Source organism: Talpa occidentalis, unplaced genomic scaffold, assembly GCF_014898055.3.
Source record: "Talpa occidentalis isolate TD23 unplaced genomic scaffold, MPIMG_talOcc4v2.1 talOcc4.6, whole genome shotgun sequence".
In the NCBI taxonomy this organism is placed as follows: domain Eukaryota; kingdom Metazoa; phylum Chordata; class Mammalia; order Eulipotyphla; family Talpidae; genus Talpa; species Talpa occidentalis.
The window spans coordinates 2013419-2038684 of NW_023604972.1; the positions used below are offsets into that span (position 1 = coordinate 2013419).

The following is a 25266-nucleotide window of genomic DNA, read 5'->3' on the forward strand; positions in this document are numbered from 1 at the left end:
CCCACCATCTTTTAGGCAGAACTGGAAGGGCCCCCTGAGGCAGTAGAAAGGGCTGGCAAAGCAGGTGTGTGTCCTGGCAGCGACATAGGAGCTTCCGCTACCCGCTCTCGACGGGTCCCACAGCGGCAGCGCCCCACCAGGAAGGATGGCCTGTCCCCATCGCCTGTGTTCCTGGGTTCTAGAACAGCTCTGGCGCACAGAGAACACTCCCTACTTTTGAAGGGATGATATTGGTACTATCCTCGCCCTAGAACGGAGACATCGGCGGCCCAGAGAGGTAAAGCAGCCTGTCTTAAGTCACGCAGCCCAGAGGAGGCGGGCCCTGGCCTGCCAGATTCCACACCTGGGCCCCAGCCCTGCCTCCCGCTCCGGTTCTGGCTTCCAGGGGGAGTGGGGCCACGGGGATGAGCCAGGCAGCGGCCAGACTCGAGATCCAGTCCTGCCAGTTACCAGCGGTGTGACCCGGAGCCAGCTCGCGCCCCAGTTCCTCGCCTGTAAGCCAGGGACAATCGTGGGCACCCCTTCGCGGGGCTGCGGTGAGGAGCACGTGGTCCGTGGCGGGTCTGGAGCTCGCATGCGGTTCGGGGCTGGATACAGTGGATCTTCTCCAGGGTCAGCTGCTGGACAGGGCGAGTGCCACACCCCTCAGCCTGGGGGAGTCCAGAAGCTTCCTGGAGGCTGTGCCATCCGGCAGGGCTGTGACAAATGGGTCAGCGTTTGATGAGCTGGGCCCAGAGGAGAAAGACGTCTCAGCTGTGGACAGGGCACGGGTGCAAAGGTGGGGAGGACAGAGGACGCTGCATCTGGCCCACGGCCTCCTCTGCTTTGGCAGGACACCCGGGGCCAGCCCGCCCCAACCCTGGCAGTGCCTGCCGGAGAACAAGTTGGAGCGGGGTGGCCTTCGTGGCCCTGCGCGCCGGCGGAGCCGGACGGCCTGAGCAGGGGAGGCTGGGTGGGTTGGCTCTCACTCTACTCCTTGGGGCCGTCCCTGATGTCCAGGCGGCCCATGGAGGCTGCAGGAGGGTCACGGTGGTAGATGGGGTTCGGGAGGGCTGCCTGGGCCTGCAGTATGGAGGGGGCCCCAATCTCACCCCCCTGTCCTGACCCAGTAGCCAGGAACTGGGCCCCGTTGCGTGTTGCTGGGTCTACCTTGCAGCACAAGGCCAAAATGACCACAGTTTAGCACGGCTCTGAGCCTCAGTTTCCCCATCTGTAAATGGGGATGGGAATTCCTCCCTCACACTCTCAAGAGCACCCCTGGAGAGAACGTCTGAGATGGGCAGCTCATCTGCAGAAAACCGCTGCCATTGCCAGCGTTACCACTCTAGGGTGGACATGGGACATGGCACGATTCGGGGGGAGGGGCAGGACAGGTCTGGATTTGAGTTCCAGGTCTGCTTGCGGGTAGCTGAGGATCTGGGCACATCGGTCCTTTGAATCTCGATTTCTCCGTCTGCCCACCTCTGGGGGGGGATGTCTCCTGGGCTCTGTCGTGGGGCTGGCCGGCCTCAGGTCAAGGCCAAGCTCCGCCCGGGAGAGCAGGACAGGGCTGGGGCCGCTCCAGTGCCAGGAGTGGCGTCCTCAGGAGCCAGGCCAGGCCACTGCCCTGGGCTCCTGACGCCATCCCTGCCCCCGACTGCCCCCGCCCAGCCGGCCCACAGGGCTCACTCCCTCGCCTCTCCCATGCATGCTCGCGTCACCTCTGAGGTCTTTCACCAGAAGGCGTTGTCATCCCCTTGTACAAACAGCACGGTTCGGCTGCTGGTGTGGGCAGGCCTGTGCTGGGGCACGGGGCCATGTGGGCCGCAGGCCAGCACCCACAGAAGGACACCCGCGGCCAGCGCCCTCCGCACGGGCCACAGTGCAGGCCCGAGGGCGGGGCTGGGGAGGGGCCGCCAGGCCTTCCTGACGAGGGGAAGCCCCCCACCCCACATCTGCCCCGGTGCTGCTGCAGTCCGTGTCTGCTGAGGCCCGCAGCGCCGACGCACCCCGGGGCTTGGTGGGGGCCCAGCGGATGTCTGCGGGACGAGCGCGTGAGCGTGAGCGAGTGAAACAGGCGGAGAACACGTTCTGATCTTGACTGAGGGCGAGAACTTGCTGCGGGGTCACCTGGCTGAACCTCTGGGGCGGCGAGCCGGGGCAGGGCAGAGTGTGGACAGGATGGCAGACAGCTCCCCTCCCCCGGGCCCACGCGGCAGCCCCGCCTCGTCACCCTGGCGGTGCCGGGCTCTCCCCGGCCTGGCCTGCCGGGGACCTTGGGGAAGGCACGTCCTGACCGCTGGGGCCCTGGCTGTGCCACTGGCCTTCCCTGGGCTCAGTCTCCCCACCGGCGACGGGGGGCTCCCGGGGCTGTTTGGGGCAGGGCGGGGCACCTGCAGCGCGGCTGGTCCTGGCTTCCGGGCTGCGCAGAGGCTCTCCAGGGGCTCCACAGGGACCAAGCAGGCCGTTGTCTTGTCATTCATGCTCCCAGGCACTCTGGGGCCAGTCGTGCTGGCTACTGGCACCCTCTTTAATTATCACGTCTGTCCCCACCCCAGCCCAGCCGCATGGGCTTGACCGCAGACCCGAGGCCCCAGAAAACAGGGTGACTGAGGTGAGCCAAGTTGGAGACGAGGACCGCGAGGGCCAGACTCCACGGGCGGGGGGCGGGGGGGGGGCGGGGGGGCGGGGGGCAGGCCTGGTCAGCTGGAATGTGACGGGGAGCGGCAGGAGGGGAGCGGGGAGAGGCCCGGACAGAGCGGCCCTGACCTGACGCGGAGGCCCCTGGGCCCGGGCATGCCTGCCAAAGCACACAGAAGCTGGCGGCTGGCACTGGACAGGGGACGCGGCCAGCATGGGAAGGCGCCAACAGGCCTCTCCTCCCAGCTCCTAGAGACCGACCAGCCCTGGAGCACCCGCCCCCAGGCAAACGCGTGTGCCCTTGACATACCTTCACACAAGCACCCACACGCTTGCCCTCACTGCCCGCTGCTCTGCGGGTGCCCGTGCTGGCCTCGCGCCCCCTTGGTTGGCACACCCGGGCCTCAGCCTGCTGAGGAGGGGGGAGCAGAGCAGGCAGGGGGGGCGCACTCCTGGGGCCCTGGTCCCTCCCTGGCCCTCAAATACCCCAAGTGCCTGAGGCTCCAGGAGCCTGGGGGAGGGGTGGGGTTTTCCCTGCTGGGGCCACACCACCGAGCACCCCCCCTCACCACACAACCAGCTGGGGCCCGGCCCTGGGAGAGCCCTACATGGGGTTTCTATGTGTGGGCCCCACTGCCTGCCGGCTGTCGCGTGACCCCCCTCAGCTTCCAGACGCACAGCATGAGCGCTCCCCCCAGCACTGGGGCCCAGCGGGGCTGAGAGGCCAGGGCGGGGGGATAGGAGGGGGGTGCTGACGTGGGCACAGCTGTCCCGTGCTAGAGACCAGTGCCCCCAGGGTGGGCTTGTTCCGGAGCTGCTGGGGACCAGGCCCCAAAGGACTCGCTGTCAGTGTGGGGTGCCTTCAGGTTGGGGCATTTTCTGCGTGGGTTCAGGGGCTCCCAGAACTGGCTCGGTCCCTGCAAAGCTGGGGGGCAGGGAAGGCAGAAGCCCTGGGTGGAGGGGGGTCGGGGGGGAGAGGGGATGGAGGGGAAGGGACCAAAGGGAGGGGGAGGCTGGGCCTGCACCACGCAGACCCGCCTGCTTGGGGAAGAGGGCTCAGTGCTTACGGGCTACAACCCCCTCCTGCTGTCCTGCCCCCGCTCTTAACCCCTCACCCAACAGCCCCGCGTGGTCCCCAGGGGGTCTCTTGAGCCAGCCCGGCCCCGCCTTTCTCCTCTAGACCTTCCGAGGGACAGATTCCAAGGCCTGGTCCTCACCCGAGGTTGCAGGACCCGGCCTGACCCGGCCCGGCCCGCCTGGCCGACTGTGGACCTGGCTGCTACAGCTCTCCCAGCGCAAGGCCGGCTCGTGCCGCGGCGCCTCAGGCGCACGCCGGACCTGGGGGCCCCCAGGCTGGCGAGGGTCCCTTTCTGGGCCTCCAGCCCCTGTGGGCCCTGCCCAGGGTTGGACATGGCGGAGCGGGGGGTTGGGGGGGGCGGCAACTGGGCTTCCCACAGCTGAGCTGCTCCCCGCTCGAGCAGGCCAGGTGGGCCCGTCACTCTGGCCACAGATTTTGCCCTGAAGTTTCACGGCCTGAAGCAGATTCTGTGGTTTAGGAGTTTGGGGTCCCCTGAGGCCTCAACCATGGCAGACAGCTCCAAGGAGAGGGACAGAGACTCCCCCTTGGTGGAGATGTGTCCCAGCAGGCGCAAGAGACCTTGGCCGGCAGCAGCTGGGGCTCCGGGTCACAGCCTCCCCAGGAGCAGCTGAGGCCCAGAGGACTGTAGCGATTTCCCAAGCGCCAACCCCCACCCCCATCCAGGACCTGGGCCAACAATGGGCCGACAGTGCCCCCTGGTGATCAGAGAGGGGAAGTCGAGGGCAGGGTTCTGGCCCTGGCCCTCCTGGGACAGGCGGGGAAATTCCGGGACTTTGGCAGCGTCCGGCACAGGGCGGGATGGACGCATATTTTCCTCGGTTTGTTCTGTCATCCTGGTGGCTCCCATTAGGGATGAGCCTAGAGATCTCTGGGGTACGGGGGTGCCATCCTGCCCTCCCCGCCCACGCATGGAGAGCAGCCCGCTGCGCCTTGGGGTTGGCAGAGGCCCCCAGGCTCCAGACCCAGGGCCAGCAGCTGCAGGGTGCGGGTCCCTGGCTCCCGAGGCCGGGTTGGACTCCTCGGGTGGCCTTGCCTGCTCCCAGGAGCCCCCGGCCGGAACAGGGGCTGTTCTGCAGCCTGGCTCCTGGGAGAACCCGGGGACCTGGGTTCCCACCTGCACACCCTGCGTCTCACGTGGCCTTGGGGAGCCCCTCTTTGAGGACAAACATCATAAAGAATATCTCACTCTAGGGCCCCCCGGGGGCGCAGCGGGTTGAGCGCAGTGCCGTGAAGCTGTCCACAGCCTCTGCAGCGCGGGTTCCATCCCCGACCGGCCAGGGAGATGCCCACATGGCGTGGCAGACCTCGCCTGTCTCCCCTCAGCAGTGTTTTCCTTTCTCAACTTCTGGGACGACTGATTTAGGTCACTTTGGAAAATGGGCTTTAAGAAAATATTTTTTCAACCTTTCAGCCTTTCTCTTAGAGAATCTACAAGCTATCAGCACCCCCAGGGCCTGGTAGGTGCGGGCACACTGGGAATCCCTCAGAATGCTGGTACCTGGTGTCTCAAGCTCAGACCCTCAACCTTGGTTGGCCTAAGCTGGCCCCTGACCTCAGGTCTCCCCTGTCAAGAGCTCCTGGGAAAACTGCACCCCCCTTTTCCTTTGTGTCCTCAGCCCTCCCTGCTGCTCGGCTTCCCTGCAAATGTTTAATAACCGCTCAGTGTTTCCCATGGGAAGGCAGCCGGGTGGAGCGGGACCCAGAGCCCCTGCCGGACGGGGCCGCTCAGATGTTATCACAGGCAGGGAGGGAAGCAGGCACTAGTGCCCTGGCAGCCCCTGGACCCAGGTGAGGCCAGGAGAGCTGTTCAGGACAAGGTCAGTGCCGGTGGGGGATGGGAAACTGATCCTGTATAATAGAATTTGGGACTTTTATCCTCTATTTTTCTTTTAAAGATTTATTTTTATTTATTTATGCATACAAGAGCTGGGGTGTAAGCCAGAGGTGCGGGGCAGGGGGTGAGAGGATTCACCAGAGACAGAGCAGGGAGCAGAACAGGTGGACGGACCGAAAGTACCGCTGAAGGGAGCAGCAGGTGCAACAGGAGGGGTCTGCAGCCCCATGTCAGCTCCCTCGCTGGGGATGGAACTCATGCCCCAGTGGCTGGTGGTAGCGCTGAGACTTTAACCCCTGTGCCACCAGGGAGGCCCCAGATTTTATTCGAATGTAGTAAGAGACTCGTGATGGTTTTAGACAAAGTCTAATACATTTGATTCATAAAGATTTACATAGGGCCTCCCCGGTGGCGCAGCGGTTGAGCGCTGGGTTGCTAAGCTGCCCACAGCCTCTGCAGCGCCGGTTCGATCCCGGGCTGCTCCCTGGCCACCGGAGGAGGGTCCCGCATGGCGCGCAGACCTCTCCTGCCGCCCGCTGCTCCCCTCAGCAGTGTACTTCGGTCCTTTGCCTGCTCTGCTCCCTGCTCTGGCTCTGGTGAATTCTCTCACTCTCCCGCGCTTCTGACTGTACCCAGTGCTGGTATAAATAAATAAATAAATAAGTCTTTAAAAAAAAAAAATTACATAATTTTTAAAGCCCATTTGGCTGCTGTATGCAACCTAGGGGTGGCTTAGAGAGGGACAGGGAAGCAGGAAGCCACTTAAAGATCGTTGTGGCCCAGGTGAGGCTTTGCAGGTGGGGGTGGACAGAGGGGTGCCTTCAGGTTATACCTACGATGGACCCACCTCCTTTTACATGGTCCAAGACTCATTCCTGGAAGTTCTGGCTTGAGGGCGTGGGGGCTAGCACTAGGTGCTTACAGCTCACTAGTACCCGATTTTACACTGTGCAGAAACCAACTCAGCTGCTGAGGCTGCGCAGTTGAGTCCTATGGACCCCAGAAAACTGGTGGGTATGCTCTTGGACCCGCATCGAAACCAATTGACTTTGGTGGGGCTGGGGGTGCTCCTCCCAAGCTTTACTAAACACCAACTCCAACTGTTTATTCTAGAAGCGGGGGAGCTCCAGACCACAGCAGCAGATGGTCTGTAGGGATCACCCAGGATGACACTGGGACTCCCCCTACAGAATCAGGGGTGGAGGCCCCCTCCCAACTTGTTATTCACTAAGCAAGAAGAGGAAGGATGAATTTTCTACTATCCAGAAGGGCCTTCTTAGCTCTCCAGTTGGCCAGGGGTAGGCAAGTCAGATGCAAGGGTGACAGTGACAGAACAAGGTGCCCCCCTTTGGAGACAAACAAATCCCCTTCACTAGTCTGCCTTGTGCTCAGCAAGCCAGTTCAAGTCCCCATCTGAACAAGAAAAGCGCCACACAAACCTCTACTTAGAAACCTCAAAACACTGATGGAGAGAACTTCAGACCCCAAGGATCCTTCCAGATGAGGGCACGTGTGGCCCGTAAACTACCTAAACCGGCACTTGAAACTGTGGTGTCAGAAAGCGATGATTTGCTTTAAAAGCGACTAAGCTGAATTTCATTTTTACTGGTTTTTAAGCTTTTAATTTTCTCAACCCAATTTACTTTTGTAGGTAGTGAAAATAGATATCTATTACACATTTTTAATTATTAAAGCTTTTCTTTATAGTATATAGATATTAAATTTCAGCTTTAAAATTATTGTAACTTTTCATTTGTCCTAATTTTTTTTTTAATATCAGCTCCGAGTTTTTTGGCAATCTAGAAGCTGCATAAGGAAGCTAATCAGACCCAGTGACTATGCCCCATGAAGACTAGTTACAGCAGTACCCAGGAGCTGCCAAGTTCTTAAGATTAATCACATGTTTTTTCAGCTTTTTTTTGCAGTGTCAGGAGTTCCTTAGCTTGTAATCAATAAATTACTAGAAAAATGTAAAGGTTGCACAGAAAACCCGGAGAGCTCAGGTTGGGAATAGAGTGTGGGCTTTGTAGAATGTAATACACTTGGTATCTTTACAAGGTCAAGGACACCGTGCGGACTGCGTCAACCCCAAAGACCTGTAATGACACAAAAGCAGGCCAAGCTGCGTCCCTATTTGAGGTCTACTCTCTATAAGGGCCACCTTATAAAGCAGATGAAAAGCAAGAACAGAGCCTATTGTATCTCCAGAGATCTTCACGCACTCCACGTTGTGAGGTGGAAGAACAAAACCCCCATACCGCTGATTCCCACAAATGAGTGGGAAAATTAAGGAACAGTGAAACTGGAGCCAAGATCAGTTCTTCGCATTAGGAGACACTCCCAAGTCACTTTTCTTATCCCACTCCTAAAATTCTATGAGCAACAGGTCTGTTTTTAAACAAACAAAAAGGAAATATGTGAAGCTCTTTTTAGAAAGAAAGCTTTTCCAACAGAATTAAAAAACTTTATTAACACTTAAATTCTAAGCCAAACATTGGCAACCAAATATAGCCATGTTTGCTTGGAACACATTAAAAAGATTGTGAGGTCATACTTTCAAATGGGACTTTGGAATTTGTTACAACAAATCAATATATTTTCCCGGAAACTGTATAATTTTTTTCAGTTTACAATCCGTGATGTGGAAAGTTCAATATAACGTTAAATAATTTACCATCTACCCTAAAAGTTATAGAAAATTGAATCTCTAATAGGATTGAACAACAAGGCTTTAATGGCTCATTTTTTCAATATAAATATATAAATCTGGAAAAGGCAATACTGTTGGCCGAGCCGTGAAATCCATGAAAATAACAGTCCCAGTGTACGGAGGGCGCCATTCACGTCGCGACCCTGAACCCCTACCTAGCAGCTCTCAGCTTAGACCTGGAAGACACCGAATCAGACACCAACTAACGGAGACTGAGAACCAGAGTGTGCACAAGGAGAAATTCCAAACTTGGACGTCACCCATGTCTAGCGACAGGAGTTTCAAGGGGCCGAGTTACACTCGAGGTGAGGACTCGGCCGTGTCCCCGCGCGCTCGTCCTGCGCTCAGATCTGGGGCCTCTCGCTGCAGCAGGGAAAGTGGTCCTCGGTGCGGAACAGAACGGGGGGCTCGAAGCCGGCGGGCGGGGGCCTGCCCGAGGGCGCCCTGCCGAAGAAGGAGGGCCCGGTCACCGAGTGCAGCAGCTTCCGGAACGTACTGGGGAACGCCCCGAGCTCGGCCTCGGCCCTGGCGACCTGCTCCTCCATCCTGGCCACGCGGCCCCCCACCATGCGGACGAAGGCCTCGAGTCTGTCGATCTTGCCGTAGACGTGCCGCATCTCGGCGGCCTTGGCGTGGATGCGCGGCACGCCCTCGCTGACCACGTGCGAGGAGTCGCCGCGCAGCATGTCCAGCATGCCCACGAACTCGTCCACCCTGGCGAGCAGGTCCTCCAGGCTGGCGTCCAGGGCCTCCACCTCGGGCCGCGCGCCGGCGCCGGGCAGCAGGCAGGCGGCGTAGCCCGTGGCGGCGCGGCGCAGCAGCGGCAGGTCGCGGCCCGGCGCGCCGGGCTCCGGGCCCTCGTCCTCCCACGGCCCCGAGGCGCTGCTGTGGCTCTGGGACACGTGGCCGCTGTCCCCGCTCCAGGCGGCGCCCCGGGGCTCGGCCTCCTCCGCGGGGGGACCCTCCATGGCCCGCGGCGGCCGCGCGCTGGCCCACTTCCGGCCCCCGCGCGCTGGCGCACGCGCACACGCACCGCCGGCTTCCGCGCACGCGCACGCCCGGCTTCCGGCCTCGCCCGGCGCGCTCCCGCCCCACTTCCGGCGTCCGCCTGGGAGCCCAGCCCCCGCGCGCTCCCGCGCCCCGGCCGCCCTCCCCGCGGCGGCGCCCCCCGCCGCGTGCGCCCGCGCTCGCGCCTAGAGCCCCATTTCTGTTTTCAAATGACAACGTAACTGGTATAGGGTAAATCGCACCCCCCCGAAGTGCAGCCGTCCGACTGTTTTGTTCCTACGCAGCCACGCAACCCTTAACCTCCCTCCAGATTAAGGTGCAGAACAAGCCCAGGAAGGGCCCCCGGGCCGCAGCCACGCAGCTGGCGAAGTGAGACACGCGAGAGGAAACGCTGCTTGGGCCTCCCTGGTGGTGCAAGGGGCTGAAGTCTCTGCACCACGTGGCTATCAGCCAGGGAGCTGCCCACATGGCGCAGCAGACCTCCCCTGTCTCCTGCCCCCCACCCCCTGTGCCTCTGGTGAGTCCTCTCACCCCCCCCACCTCTGGCTTACACCCCAGTTCTTGTATGCATAAACAAAATTTAAAAAAAGGAAACTCTTCAACTCTGACACTCGATGACTTTGACGTCATAAAATTTAACACATTTTATTTATTAGGTAAATAAAATTACAAAATGGTTTCATAGCAACGCTCAAATCCCAGGCAGGGACAGGAAGACCCGAGTTGTGACTGTGAAACCCACACCCCAGGTAGTCGTTGAATTTACTGTTAACTGAGAAAAAGTCATACTTGACAAAAACAATTGCCCACATTTTCTAGTTGCTTGATTATTATGTGTTGTTTGGAGAACACTTAGAAAGTAGAAGCAAAAAATGGGATATCTGAGAAAAAATTAAAGGCAGTGGTTCAAATTACCAGTCAGTCTAACTGCTCTTTAATGAGATTAATAAGGTTGTGCTTCTCCCAGCCTCAGGGTCTCAGGGAAGCGTAAGTGCTTGTCCCTTGGCCTTATTAGCAAAAGCCTAACTCATAAGCAGAGACCAACTTATCTCAAAGGGATTTGAAGGTGCTGTTTTTGTCTAATGGAGTAAACTCCAATGGGATTGACAAGAAGCCTACAAAGTTCTAAAGATAATTACATCAGAACACTGCAACTTGAACTAGAAGGAGCAGCAATGGTACAAAACAGACCTTTGGACCTCACAAACTTCTGCAAGCACAAGGCATGTTGATAAAGTGACTCATCAGCAAATACGTGCCCCCTTTCAAGAAAAAGAAAGCATGACACAAAGGGTGAAGCCAATGGTGTAGCTGAGAGCCATGGAGAACTATCCTCAGAACTTGAGACTGGGTTGCAGACTTACTGTGACAATCACTCCTTTGTGCCTCCCACCATCTTCCCACTGGTTTTGAACAGGGATAATCTGTAATGATTATCCCATGTCTGGCCACCACTGCATATTGGATGTGTGGGGGCAGATAGCCTGTCTCTTTAGTTTCGAAGTCTGCAGGTCAAGAAGAACTGTAGTCTAACAACTCAATCTAGTCTATACTCATGGAGTCTTATCCACAGCTAGCCTAATTTAGATGACAAAACTCTGGACTTGGAGCTGATGCTATATAATCGAGGGAGCTTGGGTGAGAATGAGTGTGATTTGCATGTTCAAAGCACATCAGGGGCCTCTCTGGTGGCACAACAAGATGCAACCTATGAGGCTATCTGCAGCCACAGTGGCATGAGTTTGATCCCTGGCCAGGGAGCTACCCACATGGCGGATTTCTCTTGGCTCACCCGCTGCTCCCCTTAATAGTGTATTTCAGTAGATCTGACTGTTCTGTTCCCCACTCTGTCTCTGGTGACTCCTCTCACTTCCCACACCTCTGCCCTGTACCCCAGTTTTTGTATGCATAAATAAATAAATCTTTAAAAAAAAAAAATAAAGCACATGAATCATTACTGGCCAGAGAGCAGACTGCAGTAGCAGTTTTATGATCCTAGATCATCTCCACCTCCTTGTGTGTTCCTTCTGAGAAAGTACATACTAGACCTACTGACTTGCTTACAATTAATAAAAATCAGCAGAAGTGATGGCATGTGACGTAGAGATAAAATGGTAAGAGGAGCCATGTCTTCTTTCTCTCAAATCATGTACTTTGGGAAAAACCAGCTGCTTTCTTGTGAAGTCCACGTAGAAAGGAACGGAGGGTTTTAACCAACAGCTAGTGAAAACCAGCCTTTTTCCAACAACCATGTGAGTAAGCCATCATGAAAATGGATCCTCCAGCCCCAGTCCAGAGATCGCTGCACTGCCAGCTGGTATCTTGAAACTATGCGAAGTAATAAATACATATTATTTTGAGTTGCTCAATTTTGGGATAATTTATTATGCAGCAATAGATAAAATATACACTCTTAAATGACTAGACTACAATTCTGCTGGTGAACGTTTGAGTTGTTTTAATTTGGGAGCTTGAATATTTGTCTCTATGTCCTTTTGTGTACAAATGCATTAAAAGTTTTGAGTGTAGGGGCCTCCCCGGTGGCGCAGCGGTTGAGCGCTGGGTTGCGAAGCTGCCGGCGACCTCTGCGGCGCCGGTTCGATCCCCAGCTGCTCCCCGGCCACCAGAGGAGGGTCCCACATGGCGCGCAGACCTCTCCTGCCGCCCACTGCTCCCCTCAGCAGTGTCCTTTGGTCCTTCTGCCTGCTCTGCTCCCCGCTCTGGCTCTGGTGAATTCTCTCACCCTCCCGCGCTTCTGACTGTACCCAGTGCATGTATAAACAAAACAAACAAACAAATAAAAAAAAAAAAAAAAAAAAAAAAACATGCCTCTATAAATAAAAAAAATAAAAAAAAAAAAAGTTTTGAGTGTAAATCAAAATGTCAAGTTTACTAGATCATAGGGTTGGTATATACTTAGTAGATCCTGCCAAATAGTTTCCAAAGTGGTTGTACCAGTTGACATTTCCTTTGTAACGGATGAAATGTATGTGCCCCCCCCCAAGTCAAATGTTAAAGCCCTAGCTCCCAGTGTAGTTACATTTGAGGAAGAAAGTAATGAAATGAGATGACACAGGTGGAGTTTGTCAGGATTCATGTTCTTCTGGGGGGGTGGGGGGGAGACAGCAGAGCTCACACTCATTACCTCCCCATTCTTCTAGCCTGTTTTGCAGCACCAGACGCTGGAGCACACGACAGCGGCAGCAGCACCAGGCCCTGCCGAACCATCAGATACGCAGCTCTCTGGTAATTCATTTAACTTTCAGAACAACCCTATGAGTTAGGTGAAAACCCAGAGCACACCACACCACATAGTTATTATGGACCACACGGATCATAATGTGATCATTGGGATCATGTCTCCAACACCCACCCTGGAGCAACATGTGGAGACAAGAGGCCAGAGAGCTGTGCTCACGTTAACCGGTTCAGGACCACATAGCAAATAAAGTGAAAAACTTGGGTCTAATTCTGGATTTGTGTGTTTCCAAACCCTTTGGCATCAACCCTCCCCATGTACTGTCTGCTGACAATTATAACACTGAAACGGCAGTTACGCTGCCACTGCCATCCAAGCACAGTGCCCAGCAGCAGACGGGTCACCGTCTGTGGGCTCGTCACCTGCCTGCACAACTAAAGACCACTCAGTCTCAGGGAACACCAATAATGGGGGTTACTTAACACACAGGGGAAACAGAGTTACTAAGGCCACAAGTGGCCGGTTATTTCACCCTAGATAGAGTCCACAGGGTTCAGAAGTCCCAAACGAAAGGCCAGTCCTCCGAGATGGCACTGCCTGGAGCTCGTGGCAGCCAGAGGCTCCATGAGCCTCTGGGGGGCCAGGCTCCAACCTGAGCTGCAGGAGCTCACAGAGGGGGCGGCTAAGAAAAGCTGCAGCAGCCTGCAGGGAGTCGGAGGGTCCGGATGAGCAGCACCAGACGCTGGAGTACACGACAGCGGCAGCAGCACCAGGCCCTGCCGAACCATCAGATACGCAGCTCTCTGGGAGCCTGTGGCCCAGGCCAGGCAACCGACAGCCCCGAGAGACGCCAGGCCCGGACTTCGGCGCCTTCCAGGCGAGCAACTACGCAGGGGGCAGGATCAGCCGCCTGGTTACCTGCAACACTTTCCAGCTTTTCTCTTTGGCAGTCAGCTGCTGGAAGCTGCTCTCATCGGGGGCCAGAAACAGCGCCCGAGCGCGGGCGTGCACGCCTCGACGTCTGGAAGTGAAGTCTGGGCGGCGGGCATGTGGGGACCCCAGGGTGCTCCTGCATTTCTTACATCCTCTTCTAGGTCCCCCACCCTCGCCGACACCTCCTCACGGGACATTTAGCCAGGCGGGCGCCCGCGGGGGGGCCGGGCGGGGAAAAGCAGTCGTGTTTCCCTAATGGTTCCCGCGGCCTACGCGGCGATGGTGTTATAGGACAGGGAGAGGGGCACCCCAGACCCCCACAAACCTGCCTATTCTACATGGGTTCTGCCATCCGCCGCATCAACACAAAACATATGACACTTTAATGGGAAGGATCTTTAATAAAAACTAGGAAACAATACAGGTAAGGCAAAGAGTCTAGTTTCTAAATGAAGCACCCAAAGTTACCCATCCCCTCGTGGGTAAAACTCCATCCATATGGGGTCGGCCCAGAGCAAGGCCCCAAAGCCTGCCACAAGTCTAAAACATCTTCCAGTGGGGACCCACAGAAAAGGGTCACAAACAACCAGACAAGCCCGGAAGGAAAAGAGCAAAATCAACATCAAGATAAAAGCTGCCATGGTCACCTCCCCACGGGTCTCACCCACATCTGTGTCACCCAGTCCACGACCAAAAGACAAGCGCAGTTTTTTCACGTGTCTCTAGGCTCCATGCGCCTCTTCCAGGTCTCCTGGCTCCATCCTGCTTCCTTCCTCAGTCTCTTCTGCAGCTTCTCCTCTTGCTGCTCAGCTCCACCCTCCCTTGGGTTTCCTGGAATAGAACCTGAAAAAGCAAAATCAAAATATCAGTAATTAACTTTCAATTAAAAGGAGTCATGTCCTTACTTCTGTTAGCCACTCTGGGACAGAAGCTGAAAGAGCAGATTAAACATGTAAGCACAGATTACACCTCCCCCACACTAGGGAGGGACAACAACAACACAGGTATGAAAACCTGGTATAGTTACATGATGCACCCTAAAGAGTGCTTTCCACAATGGACACTACCTGGAGGGATTCGTTTTCTTTCAGACTGGAACCCTGGAAAATTTTCATCTGAGACTGTATCCCAAAATCCATATGTTTGATCTTCATCACCATGGAAATGGTGGCAAAAAGTGAAAGGGGGGAATTGTTAGGGGGAAAGGATGTCCTGAGATAATCTCATACAGGCTTTGTGGACTCCACCCCCACTCCAGACTAAAGCCATCAGGACATTGGGAAAGACAAATCCCATCACCACCAAGGGGAGGGTGGCTGGGACCTGAGGGTGGAGTTGGGCAGCCAGGTTGGATATAAAAACCAAACACGTGGGCCTTGCTCGCTCTCTGGCTGGTGATCGCTCGCCTCCTGGCTTCACCGCTCCTGGCTGGCGGCCAACTGAGAGCGCCATTTTGGGATTCCTGATCGGCGGATCGGGTAGGACGCATTTAAAACTTTGTCTCCCACTTTTCTCCCAGAGCTGTACATTTCCTCATTTCCCTTTCCCTTGTAAATAAACCTTTTATTAACCTTTCACGTGTGCCTGCAGTAGAGCATTGATAAGTCCTTTTAAGCGCGCGGGTGAGGACCCACAGTCAGGCACCCCGTTTTGTATCGGGGTTGCTCTACAACAATGGGACAAACGCCAGGCTTGCCCCGGCCCGCCCCGCAGGGCACCGCCGCGACGGCCGCTCCGCTCCGGCTGCCGGGGGCTGCAAAACCCTCACGCACACCGTCTCCAGGAGCCGCTGCTGCGGCAGGCACGCGGCCGGGCCACCGGCCCTCACCGGCGACGAGAGCCCGGAGCCCGTCCACAGCACCACCGTAGAGGCGCCCGGTGGGGTCGCAAAGGGCCCCGCGGTGTCGTAAAGGAGCCCGCCCCGTCGTAAAGGACCCCGCGGTGTCGTAAAGGAGCCCGCCCCGTCGTAAAGGGCCCCGCGGCGTCGTAAAGGAGGCGGTGGCGCCTCCCGCGCGCGCGCTGCCCGCTGGCTCCGGCCTCGCGGGCGGGCGCGTCCCCGCGGGCGGCTCCGGCGCCTGAGGCGGGCAGGGGGCGGGCGCGGCCTCCCGGGGGCAGCGGGGGCGGGAGGTCGTCGAGCAGCTCCTGCTGCCCGTCTTCCGCGGGACGCGCGAGCGCGGCCGCAGCAAGCTGTGGGGCGGACGACGCGCTGGCCAGGCCCGGGCGCGGTGGCCGCCTCGGCGGAGGGGCGCGCCCAGCCACCCGCGCGGCGACCGGGCCGGGAGACGGCGCCGGAGCTCCTCGGCGGCCGAGATGCTGGGGCGGGGGGCGCGGGTCCCCCGAGGACGGTGGCGCTCGCCGTGAGCCCGGAGCTCGTTGCGTCCGAACCGGCGTGAGAGCGAGGCCGGCCCGGGAGGTCGCCGGAGCGGGCTAGGCCGGCGGATGTTAGCGCCGCTGGGTGTTTACCCGCCCTCTCCGCCCCCGCCGGAAATCAGAGACAAGCCGGGCCGAGTGGGGGGCCCCGGGGCGGGCCGAGCCAGGGCGTGAGGAGAGCCGTCGGCCGAGTGGCCTGAGGACGTCCGCGGGGGGCCCCGAGGGCACCCCGGCCTGGGGCGCAGAGCCCAGGGGAAAGGTGGCCCTGCAGGGGAGGGGTTCCAGCGGAAACCCCAAAAGGGGGAACAGGAGAGTCTCCGGTGTTGACGGCATGGGAGGGGGTGTGAGGCGTGTGGTGTCTCCCGTGTCACCGTCCCGCAGCCGTGGCTGTGTGCGCGCTGGAGACAGTCTCTAGTTGTGTCCCCTGGGGTAGCCGGCGGCCGCACCCCCGGCAGCGCGGCACCGCGCTCCAGACTTGGCTTCTACATGACCATTTCCACTGAAAGGAACTGGAGCTGCGTGGAGAAACTGTCCCTTCCGGGGCAAGGAAAGCTCAAGACACAGAGCTTGCTGAGTTGTTCCCAGGCCCGGCCCACGTCCGTGGCACCAGAGGCCGGCTCCGTGGGCTCCCCTGGCCAGTGGGGCCGCGGTCACATCGGAACACAGCGGTGGTGACGGTCCCAGTTCACCGAGCGCCGTGGGGAACTGAATTCACATGGCTCTGAGTAGATGAATAAAATCTGTGATGAGGAGCAGAATATTTAAAGTCTGCAAGTGAAAACACGTGGCAGTGCCCAGGGTGTAAAGAGCGCAGCGTCTCAGTGACCTGGCGGGCGGGAGCCCGTGCACACTGGCCGTGTGTCCCTCGACTCGTCCTGGCTGTTCCGTGAACATGTTCTTGCCCTCCCAGCGCCATATCCGGGACTCCTCATGCTTGCCCTCCCCGGGGCTGGCCCGGGCACAGCCTCTTCATCAAGTGATCAAAGGGCCCTGGTCAGTAATGGGACAAGATGAAACCTCGCGCCAGCCGAGGGGACAGAACATTGCGTGGCTTCTGTGATGTTGTTGCCAAGACACGGCCCGCGCCCCTAGCCCTGGGGAAACACTGGCCAGGCTAGAGGTGCAGCGAGTTCTACAGAATGACAGCCTGGGGTCTCCAGAAATGCCGTCGCCCAAGTCGGAAAGACCCGGGACTGTTCCTAACTGAAGACCAAAGAGCTGTGGCAGCTGGAGGCAGCGCTGCTGCTTTTTATTCATTTTGCTACACAAGCAATCCTCTGCTTCCTAAAAGATGTTGTTAGAACAGGGGCGGGAGTGCAAGGGTCTGGAGATGGAGGGTTCTCTGCATGGCCGGGGACGGGAATGTGGGGAGATGTCCACACTAGCCTCCTGGGGGTCATGCAGAACAATCAGGTGCTGGTGGAGGAGAGGGGTGAGTGGGGAGAGCACCATGGCCTGTGGGGGCTTTGGTGGGGGCGCTACAGTGACACTCATGATGGGAGCGCCTGTCCTGTCAAAAAACGTTAAAAATAAACTTAAGGGCCTCCCTGGTGGCGTAAGGGGTTAAGACACAACCTATGAAGCCGTCCGCAGCCTCTGCAGCGCGAGTTCGATCCCCGGCCAGGGAGCTGCTCATATAGTGCAGCAGACCTCTCCTGGCTCCCCGCTGCTCCCCTCAGCAGTGTGTTTCAGTGGATCTGCCTGTTCTGCTCCCCGCTCTGTCTCTGGTGAGTCCTCTCACCCTCCCTCAACACTTCTGGCCTGTACCCCAGCTCTTGTGTGCATAAATAAATAAAATCTTAAAATTAAAAAAAAATAAATTAAAAAAATGTCCTTTATACTCTTCACTTTTCTCCCAAGTTTTCAGATTTTAAGAGTAAGAAAGGACTAATAAAGGAAAGCCAAGGGCCTCTTACAAAGTCTCACGTCATTTCCCGGAACAAAGCTGCCGCCTCCACCTTCACTGCGCGCTCATACCCGGCCGCGGCGGCAGCTCCGGTCCGTAACCCACGCGTGATTCTGAATTTCTCCGTCAGGAGGTTCTTGTCCAGTCCGGTGTCTGCCTCTTCTGGTCAAGGTTATTCATGAAATCAGGGACTTTTGCTGTGCTGCCGTGCGTGCAAGCAGCACTTCTGTGACTACGGCTGTGGCGCCTACGTCGCCTGAAGGGCCCGCGTGCAGCGTTCACGACGTGCTGCGGGTCCCGGTTTTGGTCATAGGCTTGGCCTTTGCCAGTCCCCAGAATCCTGGGGAGGGCAGGAGGCGAGACCCCAGGTGACGGTTCCGGGCGCATCCACCCTGCAGAACTGGACCAAAAGAAGCCCTGCCGAGCCCCCAGCACAGCACTCGCTGCAGCCCCCTCCCCGGCCCGCGCCTCACCCCTGAGCTGACCAGCCACGGGGGAGTCCGCCAGCTCCGCACCTCCCCTCTTCCCGGCGGGGGTGAGGCTGGGGGAGCCCGGTGCCGCCATAGCACGCTGGTTGCGAGGGTATCGGTGTGTCCCCGGCCGCCCGGCCTGCGCGGGAGATGAACTTCGCAGCCGTGAGAAGGGGACCTGACGGGAGGGCCGGAGTGAGGAAGCGTCCACGCCACGGTGACGGGGCAGGCAGTTGCTGACTAACGGGGCTTAAGGATAGGACTTTGTGTGGCCATCATTCCAGTGGCGGGTGGGCCTGACTCAGCTCAGCAACCAGGGCCTCCCAGCATCACCCACATGGGCGATGGTGTAAGTAGCGCCCCTGGGGCTGGGCGGTGGGCAGCGCTGTCAGCTGTTCCATGAGCCGGAGCTCTGGGATCCTCTGCCCTTTGTCCTCATGCTCGCACAATGGCTGCTGCTGCTCCAAGCATCACATCCTCGCTCAACGCTGCCTGAGCCCTGAAAGAAGCGGGTGGTGTCCATGATGACGTGATGTGTCTGAATCGGGGAGGAAGGTCCTTCCCAGCTATGGTCACCTGCAGCGTGTGCTGTTCCGCTCTGGGGGCGCCACTCACGTCAGATGCGTGCACCCCTGTAGGGTCCCGGGACAGCTTTCCTGCAGACGTTGCTCTTTGGTCTCCAGGAAGGGCCCTCCAGTACCCCGAGGGCTGGCCTTGTGCCTGGCGGCCACCAGGAGATCTCCTCAAAGTCCACATGGCAGAAGGAGCAAGGACTGGATGAGGAGCCTACGCTCCCTGCATACATTTCTGCCTCATGCCTGAACAAAATTGGGGCTCTGGGACCAAGGAGGGAGAGGGGGGTGCCAGCTGGATGCCCCAGGATGAGCCTAGAAACCAGAGATGTGGGCAGAGCACAGGGCACCTGAGTCAGAGCGTGGTGCGTAATGAGGCGCGGGAGAGAGGGCGGTGAGCGGAGGAGCGCGGTGCTGGGCCCAGGCTTCAGGCAGTCGTCAGGTAAGTGACTAGTTAGTGATTATTGGGAAGGGCGGCTGCTGAGGTTTTAAGGAAGTCACATTTCCCTGAGACTAGGATCATTTCACAAGCATTTTATTCAACCAGAGGGCAACTGTTCAGCCCAAGGAAATAGCCCCAAAGAGGGCTTTCGGGAAGCCGGGGAAGGCTCTGCTCCCTCGGGGTCCGGGCCTGCGGGCGTCAGCTGAGTCCTGACTGCGCGAAGTAGTTGTGGCAGGCTGCCGTGAGCGCGGCCACGAACACCATGAACTCGCTGAAGTCCACGCTGGCATCTCCGTTGGCATCCAGGTCCTTGAGCAGCTTGTCCACGGCGTCCTTGTCCCTCCCGCTCTGAGGAGACAGAGGCCAGGATCAGCCATGGGGCGCCTTGCGGGACCCCGCCTCAGCCTGGCACCGCCGCGTGTAGAGGGAATTCCCGCCAGCTTGCGCGGCTTCTGCGGCGTGTGGGCTCCTGGCCAGGCCCAGCTGAGCGCGCGAGACCCAGGCAGCTCCGTGAGACCCACGGCCTCAGCTGCCCCACGATGCCAACTAACCTATTATTGTCTCGGGGCCACGTTTGAGCTGCGGGTGCGCTGCTGAAGGAGCATGTTGGGGGGGACTGTCTTCGGATCAGAGGGTGTGCTTTAAAAGGGTGACTGCGGGCCTCCCTGGTGGCTCAGGGGTCAAAGGCTCAGCACTATGAAGCTGTCCGCAGCCTCTGCAGCACAAGTTCCATCCCCGGCCAGGGAGCTACCCACAGGGCGCAGCAGACCTCTCCTGTCTCCCCGCTGCTCCCCTCAGCAGTGTGTTTCAGTCTGTCTGCCTGTTCTGCTCCCTACTCTGTCTCTGGTGAGTCCTCGCACCCCCACACCTCTGGCCTGTACCCCAGCTCTTGTACGCATACATAAATTAAAGAAAAGAAAGGAAATAGTACATTTTCTACCACAAACATATTTACAGTAGAGAAAAACGGACCTTGTTTTAAAATAATATCTATCTTGGGCCTCCCCCGGTGGCGCAGCGGTTGAGCGCTGGGTTGTGAAGCTGCCTGCAGCCTCTGCAGCGCCGGTTCGATGCCCAGCCAGCGGGTGAGGGTCCCCCATGGCCCTCTCCTGCCGCCTGCTGCTCCCCTCAGCAGTGTACTTCATCAGTCTGCCTGCTCTGCTCTCCCCTCTGGCTCTGGTGAATTCTCTCACCCTCCCGCGCTTCTGACTGTACCAGTGCTTGTATAAATAAATAAATAAATAAATAAATCTTTTTTAAAAAAAAGAATTAAAATAAAATAATATTTATCTTCATCTATAAAAAGAAAAACACAATATTCCAAGGGGCTCAGCGTCCTCCAAGTATCACTTCAGGCTGAAGATTTCAGGTTCAGTATCAGCTAGTCCCTTCCAGGGCAGGTGGGTGGAGCTTGGGGGGCAGGAAGGGGGTGAAGAGCGAGAGGAGGGAGCAGGGAGGTCCCGGGGGAGGGAAGAGCAGGGAAGGCTGGTGGAGAGGCAGCCTCTGCGGAGAGGCCCCGCGGGCTCCCCACCTTCTTTCCCTCTGGGGCGGGGCATGAAGGTGGGCACGCAGCCTTGAGGGACAGCCTGAGGGCCCAGCAAACCAGGCCTGGGACATGGCCCCCCCGTGGGTCCCCCCACCGCTCGGATTGGACCCCTCTCCTGCTCTCAAGTAAATTGGGGCTGCAGCTCCGGGTTGAAGGGCCCCTTGGCCACACCCCTCCTGCTCAGCGGCTCCCAGCCTCCCCTCTGGAGGGCTCGGCTGGCCTTGCCCCTGGGCCTGGGGTGCCCTCACCGCGCGCCCCCTCCGCTGGGGCTCACCTGCAGGAAGCCGGGGAGCTCCTTCTCCATGAGCGCCTTCAGCTCGCCCCTGGTCAGGCTCTGCTTGTCGCCCTCCACGCTGGAGTAGCGGGCGAAGACGTCGATGACCATGCCCATGGCGGTCTCCAGCTCCGTCATGCTGCCGGGCGAGGAAGTGTCGGGCCGCGGCTGGGGCCCTTAATAAGGCCCAGCCACATATTGACACAGAGGGTGGGCCGGGGAGCCACGGTCACCCGCCCTGCCCCGCCCCCGCTGTGCTGCCCAGCCGCTCCTTGCAACCTCTGGTCTGGAAACCTCCCCCACCGAAGAGCACCCACACTTTCCTGTGCTTCTCTGGAGTCCTGGGGTGTTGGGTGACAACTGCAACAAGCACCTTTAAAGCACTGATGGGCTTCATGACAAGCTCTCCTTGAGACTGCACGCCCGGTGGGCAGTCCAGGCAGAGGGGGGAAGGGTTTGCGCCCCCGGGGTGGCCTTCACAAGCAGAGGGCTTGGCTGGGGCCAGGGGGTGCAGGCCTCTGGGGGTGGGGGCAGGGGTCTGCTTGGCCGGTGGCTCGCCTCCCCCTGGGGGATGGGAAGGATGACCTCATGGTGCTGTGCTGACTGGAAAGTTCTGCCCAACCTGAAGGGGAGGGACCGCATTCCTGGGGGGGCTGTATCTGCCTGAGCCTCTTTGGGCTGAGCTTGGGATTCCATCTGGGGCCGTCTGGGTTTTTTGTTGTTTGTTTTTAGCAGAGGTCAGCGCTGGATTGCAGCGGAGTCCCCACCCTGGGGGACAAGTGGCGTTCCTGGGGCGAGTGGGCGCTGTGTTTGTTGAATGAATAACGAGTGAGTGGCTCTGTCCTCTCCGGTTATTGCCCCGTGTGAATAGATAGCAGAGGGGCTGTATCACGGTGGGGGGAGGCAGTGCTTGAATAGATGCTGGAATTATGCGCCCCCACCCTGAGGTATCACCCCTCAGAGTCACTCCCCGAACCCACACGGTCACCAGGGTTGGGCAAGGTGAAGGCAGCTCTGGCCTCAAGGCAGGGGTCTAGGTCAAGTTTGCAGTCTTTGGATGTCACCGGGGACACGGGCGGGCAGGACGTGTCTCCCGTGGGTCCAGGCGGGTCGGGGGGCCGGGGGCCAGAGCAGTGGGGCGGCTGGGTACAGTCTGTGGGGGACTGGCTCATGCTCTCCTCTGCGTCTGGGCTGGAGAAGATGCTGGGTTGCTGGGCCCAGCCAGCCTGGGTCCGGGCATCGACTCGGTGTGGGGCAGCTGGGCCCCTGCTCTGGGTCAGGGTGCCCGGTGGGAGTCTCCGGATGACCTCAGAGGGGCGCGGTGAGGGAGACGCGAATGGAACAGAGGAGGGCCCAGGGGCAAGGAGAACGGGGCCATCAGCCGCCCTGGCGGAGGAAGCGGAGTTTGCAGAGCGAGGTGGGCTTGGAGGGAGCACAAGCACCCCCTGCTCCCTGCCCCCAGCGCGGCCACTTTCCTAGAGGTGGCGCACGCCTCCAGCGGGCCCCGCTGGACAGGTGGGCCTTTCAGCTGGACATTCACAGTGGGGTTGGCTCTTCTGAGGCCTGCTTGGCGGCTGGCGGGTGAGAAGGGGGAGGCTGGAAGCAGGGTCAGGAGCCTCTGGCCACACAGGGCCAGGCTTCTGCCATCATCTGCCCAAAGGACGTCTGGGAGTGGCCCTGGCAGGGGGCAGGAGAGAGAGGTGAGACTGGGGTGGGGGAACCTACCATCTGGAGGTACTGCCATGATTTGCAGAAGGGGAAACTGAGGCCTGGAGTGACTGTGGGTGAACATGCCCAGGCTCCTCCCCACTCTCACTGCACAGAAGCCTGGGAGCGAAACTTGATAAGGGCTCAGACAAATATTTGCAGAGGGAGGAGGCTGAGTGAGTGGAGGAAGTGAGTTTGTTTCTCAGGAACAGGCCTGGTGTCACGGGGTCCTGGCCCAGACGGCCACCAGGGCAGGTGTCCCGGCTTGCCCGGCCCGAAGGCAGGGTGAGGTCTGACCAGGATTGGCCATTAGCAAACTCTCCCCAGGCCAGCTTGCTCAAGGCCTCCAGCTTCCAGCTTCCCCGCGGTTGGGGGGAGGCGCGCACACCCAGCTCTGGAGCTGTGGGGCGTGTCTGGCACAGTTGGAGGTGGGGAGCCCAGAGGCAGACATCAGACGCCAGGGCTGAAGGGGTCCAGGCCTGGGCATCCCCATCAGATTCTGCAGCTCCATGTGCTTAGGGCTCAGCAAGGGGGGGAGGGGGGCAGGAAGCAGGCGCGTTTCCGGGGCACGCAGTGTCAGGACTCAGGAACAAACCACCTCCCTGCCCTGTACTCCCCACCCCATCTTTCTGTCCGGCCTCCAGTATCTTGGCCTCTCAGGCATCTGAGGATTTGGTTGCTGTGGGGCAAACTAGGCTCATTGTTGATTCAGGCAAATGGGAGCGAATCCTGGAGCCCTCAGCAGACTGGACAGACTCTAACGCGGGCGCAGGAGACCGGACGCAGGCAGCCCAGCAAGTGGGACAGGGGGCAGGCAGCAGCGGAGCCCCTGCCCCATGATCTCCCGCTGTCTCGGCCTGGGCGTCAGTGCTTGTGGGAACACGTGCCCCTGCTCTCTGGCTGCTTGGCCCTGGTGTCCTCAGGCGAGCGTGCTGTGCTCATGCACCTCCAAGCGCTTTTGGCAACACGTTATGGTGTGAGCAGCAACACCTAGGAGGAAGCAAGGCCGCATGAGGTGGCTTGGACGGCTCCTGGCTGGGTGGAGAGGGCTGAGCAGCTCATTCTCCCTGTGGGTGCAGTGGCCCGGGCTCAGGCACGCTCACAGGGCTGCGCCCTTCTGCCAGCCCTGGCGCTAAAGAACGGGGGTCGCTCTGGTTGCATGAAATGCTTCTCCGAAAAAGTCGGGTGAGGCTGTCCTTGTTCTCTGCTAATCTGCCAGTGGGGCCAGGGTCTCCACGCACTTTTCCTGAGGCTGAGTAGCTGGGACAATGCCTGACCCTCCCAGTCTGCGAAGCCTAAGGGGCTTCGTGTCTCCTGACCTAGGACAATCCCCCCAAATGGACTGATTTTCCCAGCAGTTCTAGAGTTGAGCACAGGGAGGTGCAAGGGAAGCTGGGCCTCTCCTGGGGCAGGTGCTGGCTCGCCTGGCCCCCGCCTCCCATTCCAGCTCAAAGTTGTGGCCCTTCCCGCTGCAGCTTCCCCCATCGCAACCCGCTGCAGTCGGGGTGGTGGACAGGCCTGCACCAGGAGCACCTGCCTTCCAGCTGACGGACACACGCAGGGAGAGGGTTTGTGTTGAAAGCTCTATTCACCCCCTGCCCCGGCCACGCCACCGGCTTTGGCCATTTGCACAAAGATTCTAAAATCGGTTTTCAGCATTTCGTTTTCCAGGCAAAAGGACTTTACAGTCACAAACTAGACTCTGCCCTTCGTCCTGGGGGTCTGGGCCGCCGCCAGGTGGGAGGCCTGGGAGCCAGGAGGCGACCTCTGCCAGTCGGGGCTCCTGTGGCCCAGCTGCCCCCCACGCCCCGCTCCGGGACACGGGCACTCCTGGCAGAGAAGCCCTGAAGTGCAGGGGTGTCAGCACGTGCTCACCGCCAAATCAGCGAGCGGAGAAGGTGCTCGGGACTCACGGCCCGGCCGGGTTACTCGCCTGACAGGCACGTGCGCGCCGTTAACACGCCGCGGGCATCACTCCCGTTCCCGCGCGTAAGTCCGTAAATGAAACCAAAACACGCAGCGCGGAGCCTCCCCGGCGCCTCTCCCTGCCGGGGCTCTGGGCCGGGCGCCCCCGCACAGCCGCGCCCCGGGCCGGGGTCCTGCTTCTGGGGGCGCGGCCAGGGCGTCCCCCGCAGGCAGCCCCGGGTCTCGCTCAAGGCCCAGCTCCGGGGGCACGAAAAACAAGCAGAGCCTCGGAGGCGCCCCGCGCGCCCCGAGAAGCAGATGAAGTCGCCGCCCGGGCGGGTCCTTCACGGAGAGGCCGGCCCGGCCCCGCGTCTCCAAGGACGAGCCCGGCGGCCAGCAGGAGCCTCGGGAGCGATGGCCGGGGCTGGGCCTGGGCAGCGCCCGCACCGCAGAGAGAGGCTGTCTGGGGCCTGGGGCGAACCCCGCGGGGCGCCGGGGCGGGACGCGGCCTCCCCCGGGGGCGCCGTCATCCCCGCGCCCTCACAGGCGCCCGCAGCTCCCGAGCGCCCTCCCCTGTCCCCGAGGGCCCGGGCGTCACCCAGGCTCCCCGCCGCCCCACTTCCACGCGGGCGGCCTCGGGCCGGGACACTCCCGCGGCCGCCCCGCCCCGCC

The 25266-nt window shown here is 59.5% G+C and overlaps 2 protein-coding genes across 2 annotated transcripts; both read right to left on the reverse strand.

Annotated features, from left to right (window-relative positions):
* Positions 1–7278: 7278 nt before the first annotated feature.
* BLOC1S4 (biogenesis of lysosomal organelles complex 1 subunit 4) lies at positions 7279–9230 on the reverse strand. Its single transcript, XM_037529553.2, has one exon. It carries the CDS (start codon positions 9228–9230, stop codon positions 8607–8609), a length of 624 nt encoding a protein of 207 aa, XP_037385450.1. The 3' UTR covers positions 7279–8606.
* A 9936-nt stretch (positions 9231–19166) lies between these two features.
* S100P (S100 calcium binding protein P) lies at positions 19167–24691 on the reverse strand. The gene is made up of 2 exons (XM_037530318.2): positions 20983–24691; positions 19167–19510 (listed from the first exon to the last, which is right to left on the reverse strand). The coding sequence occupies exons 1-2, from the start codon at positions 21118–21120 to the stop codon at positions 19361–19363; spliced, it is 288 nt and encodes a 95-aa protein (XP_037386215.1). The 5' UTR covers positions 21121–24691; the 3' UTR covers positions 19167–19360.
* Positions 24692–25266: the final 575 nt, after the last annotated feature.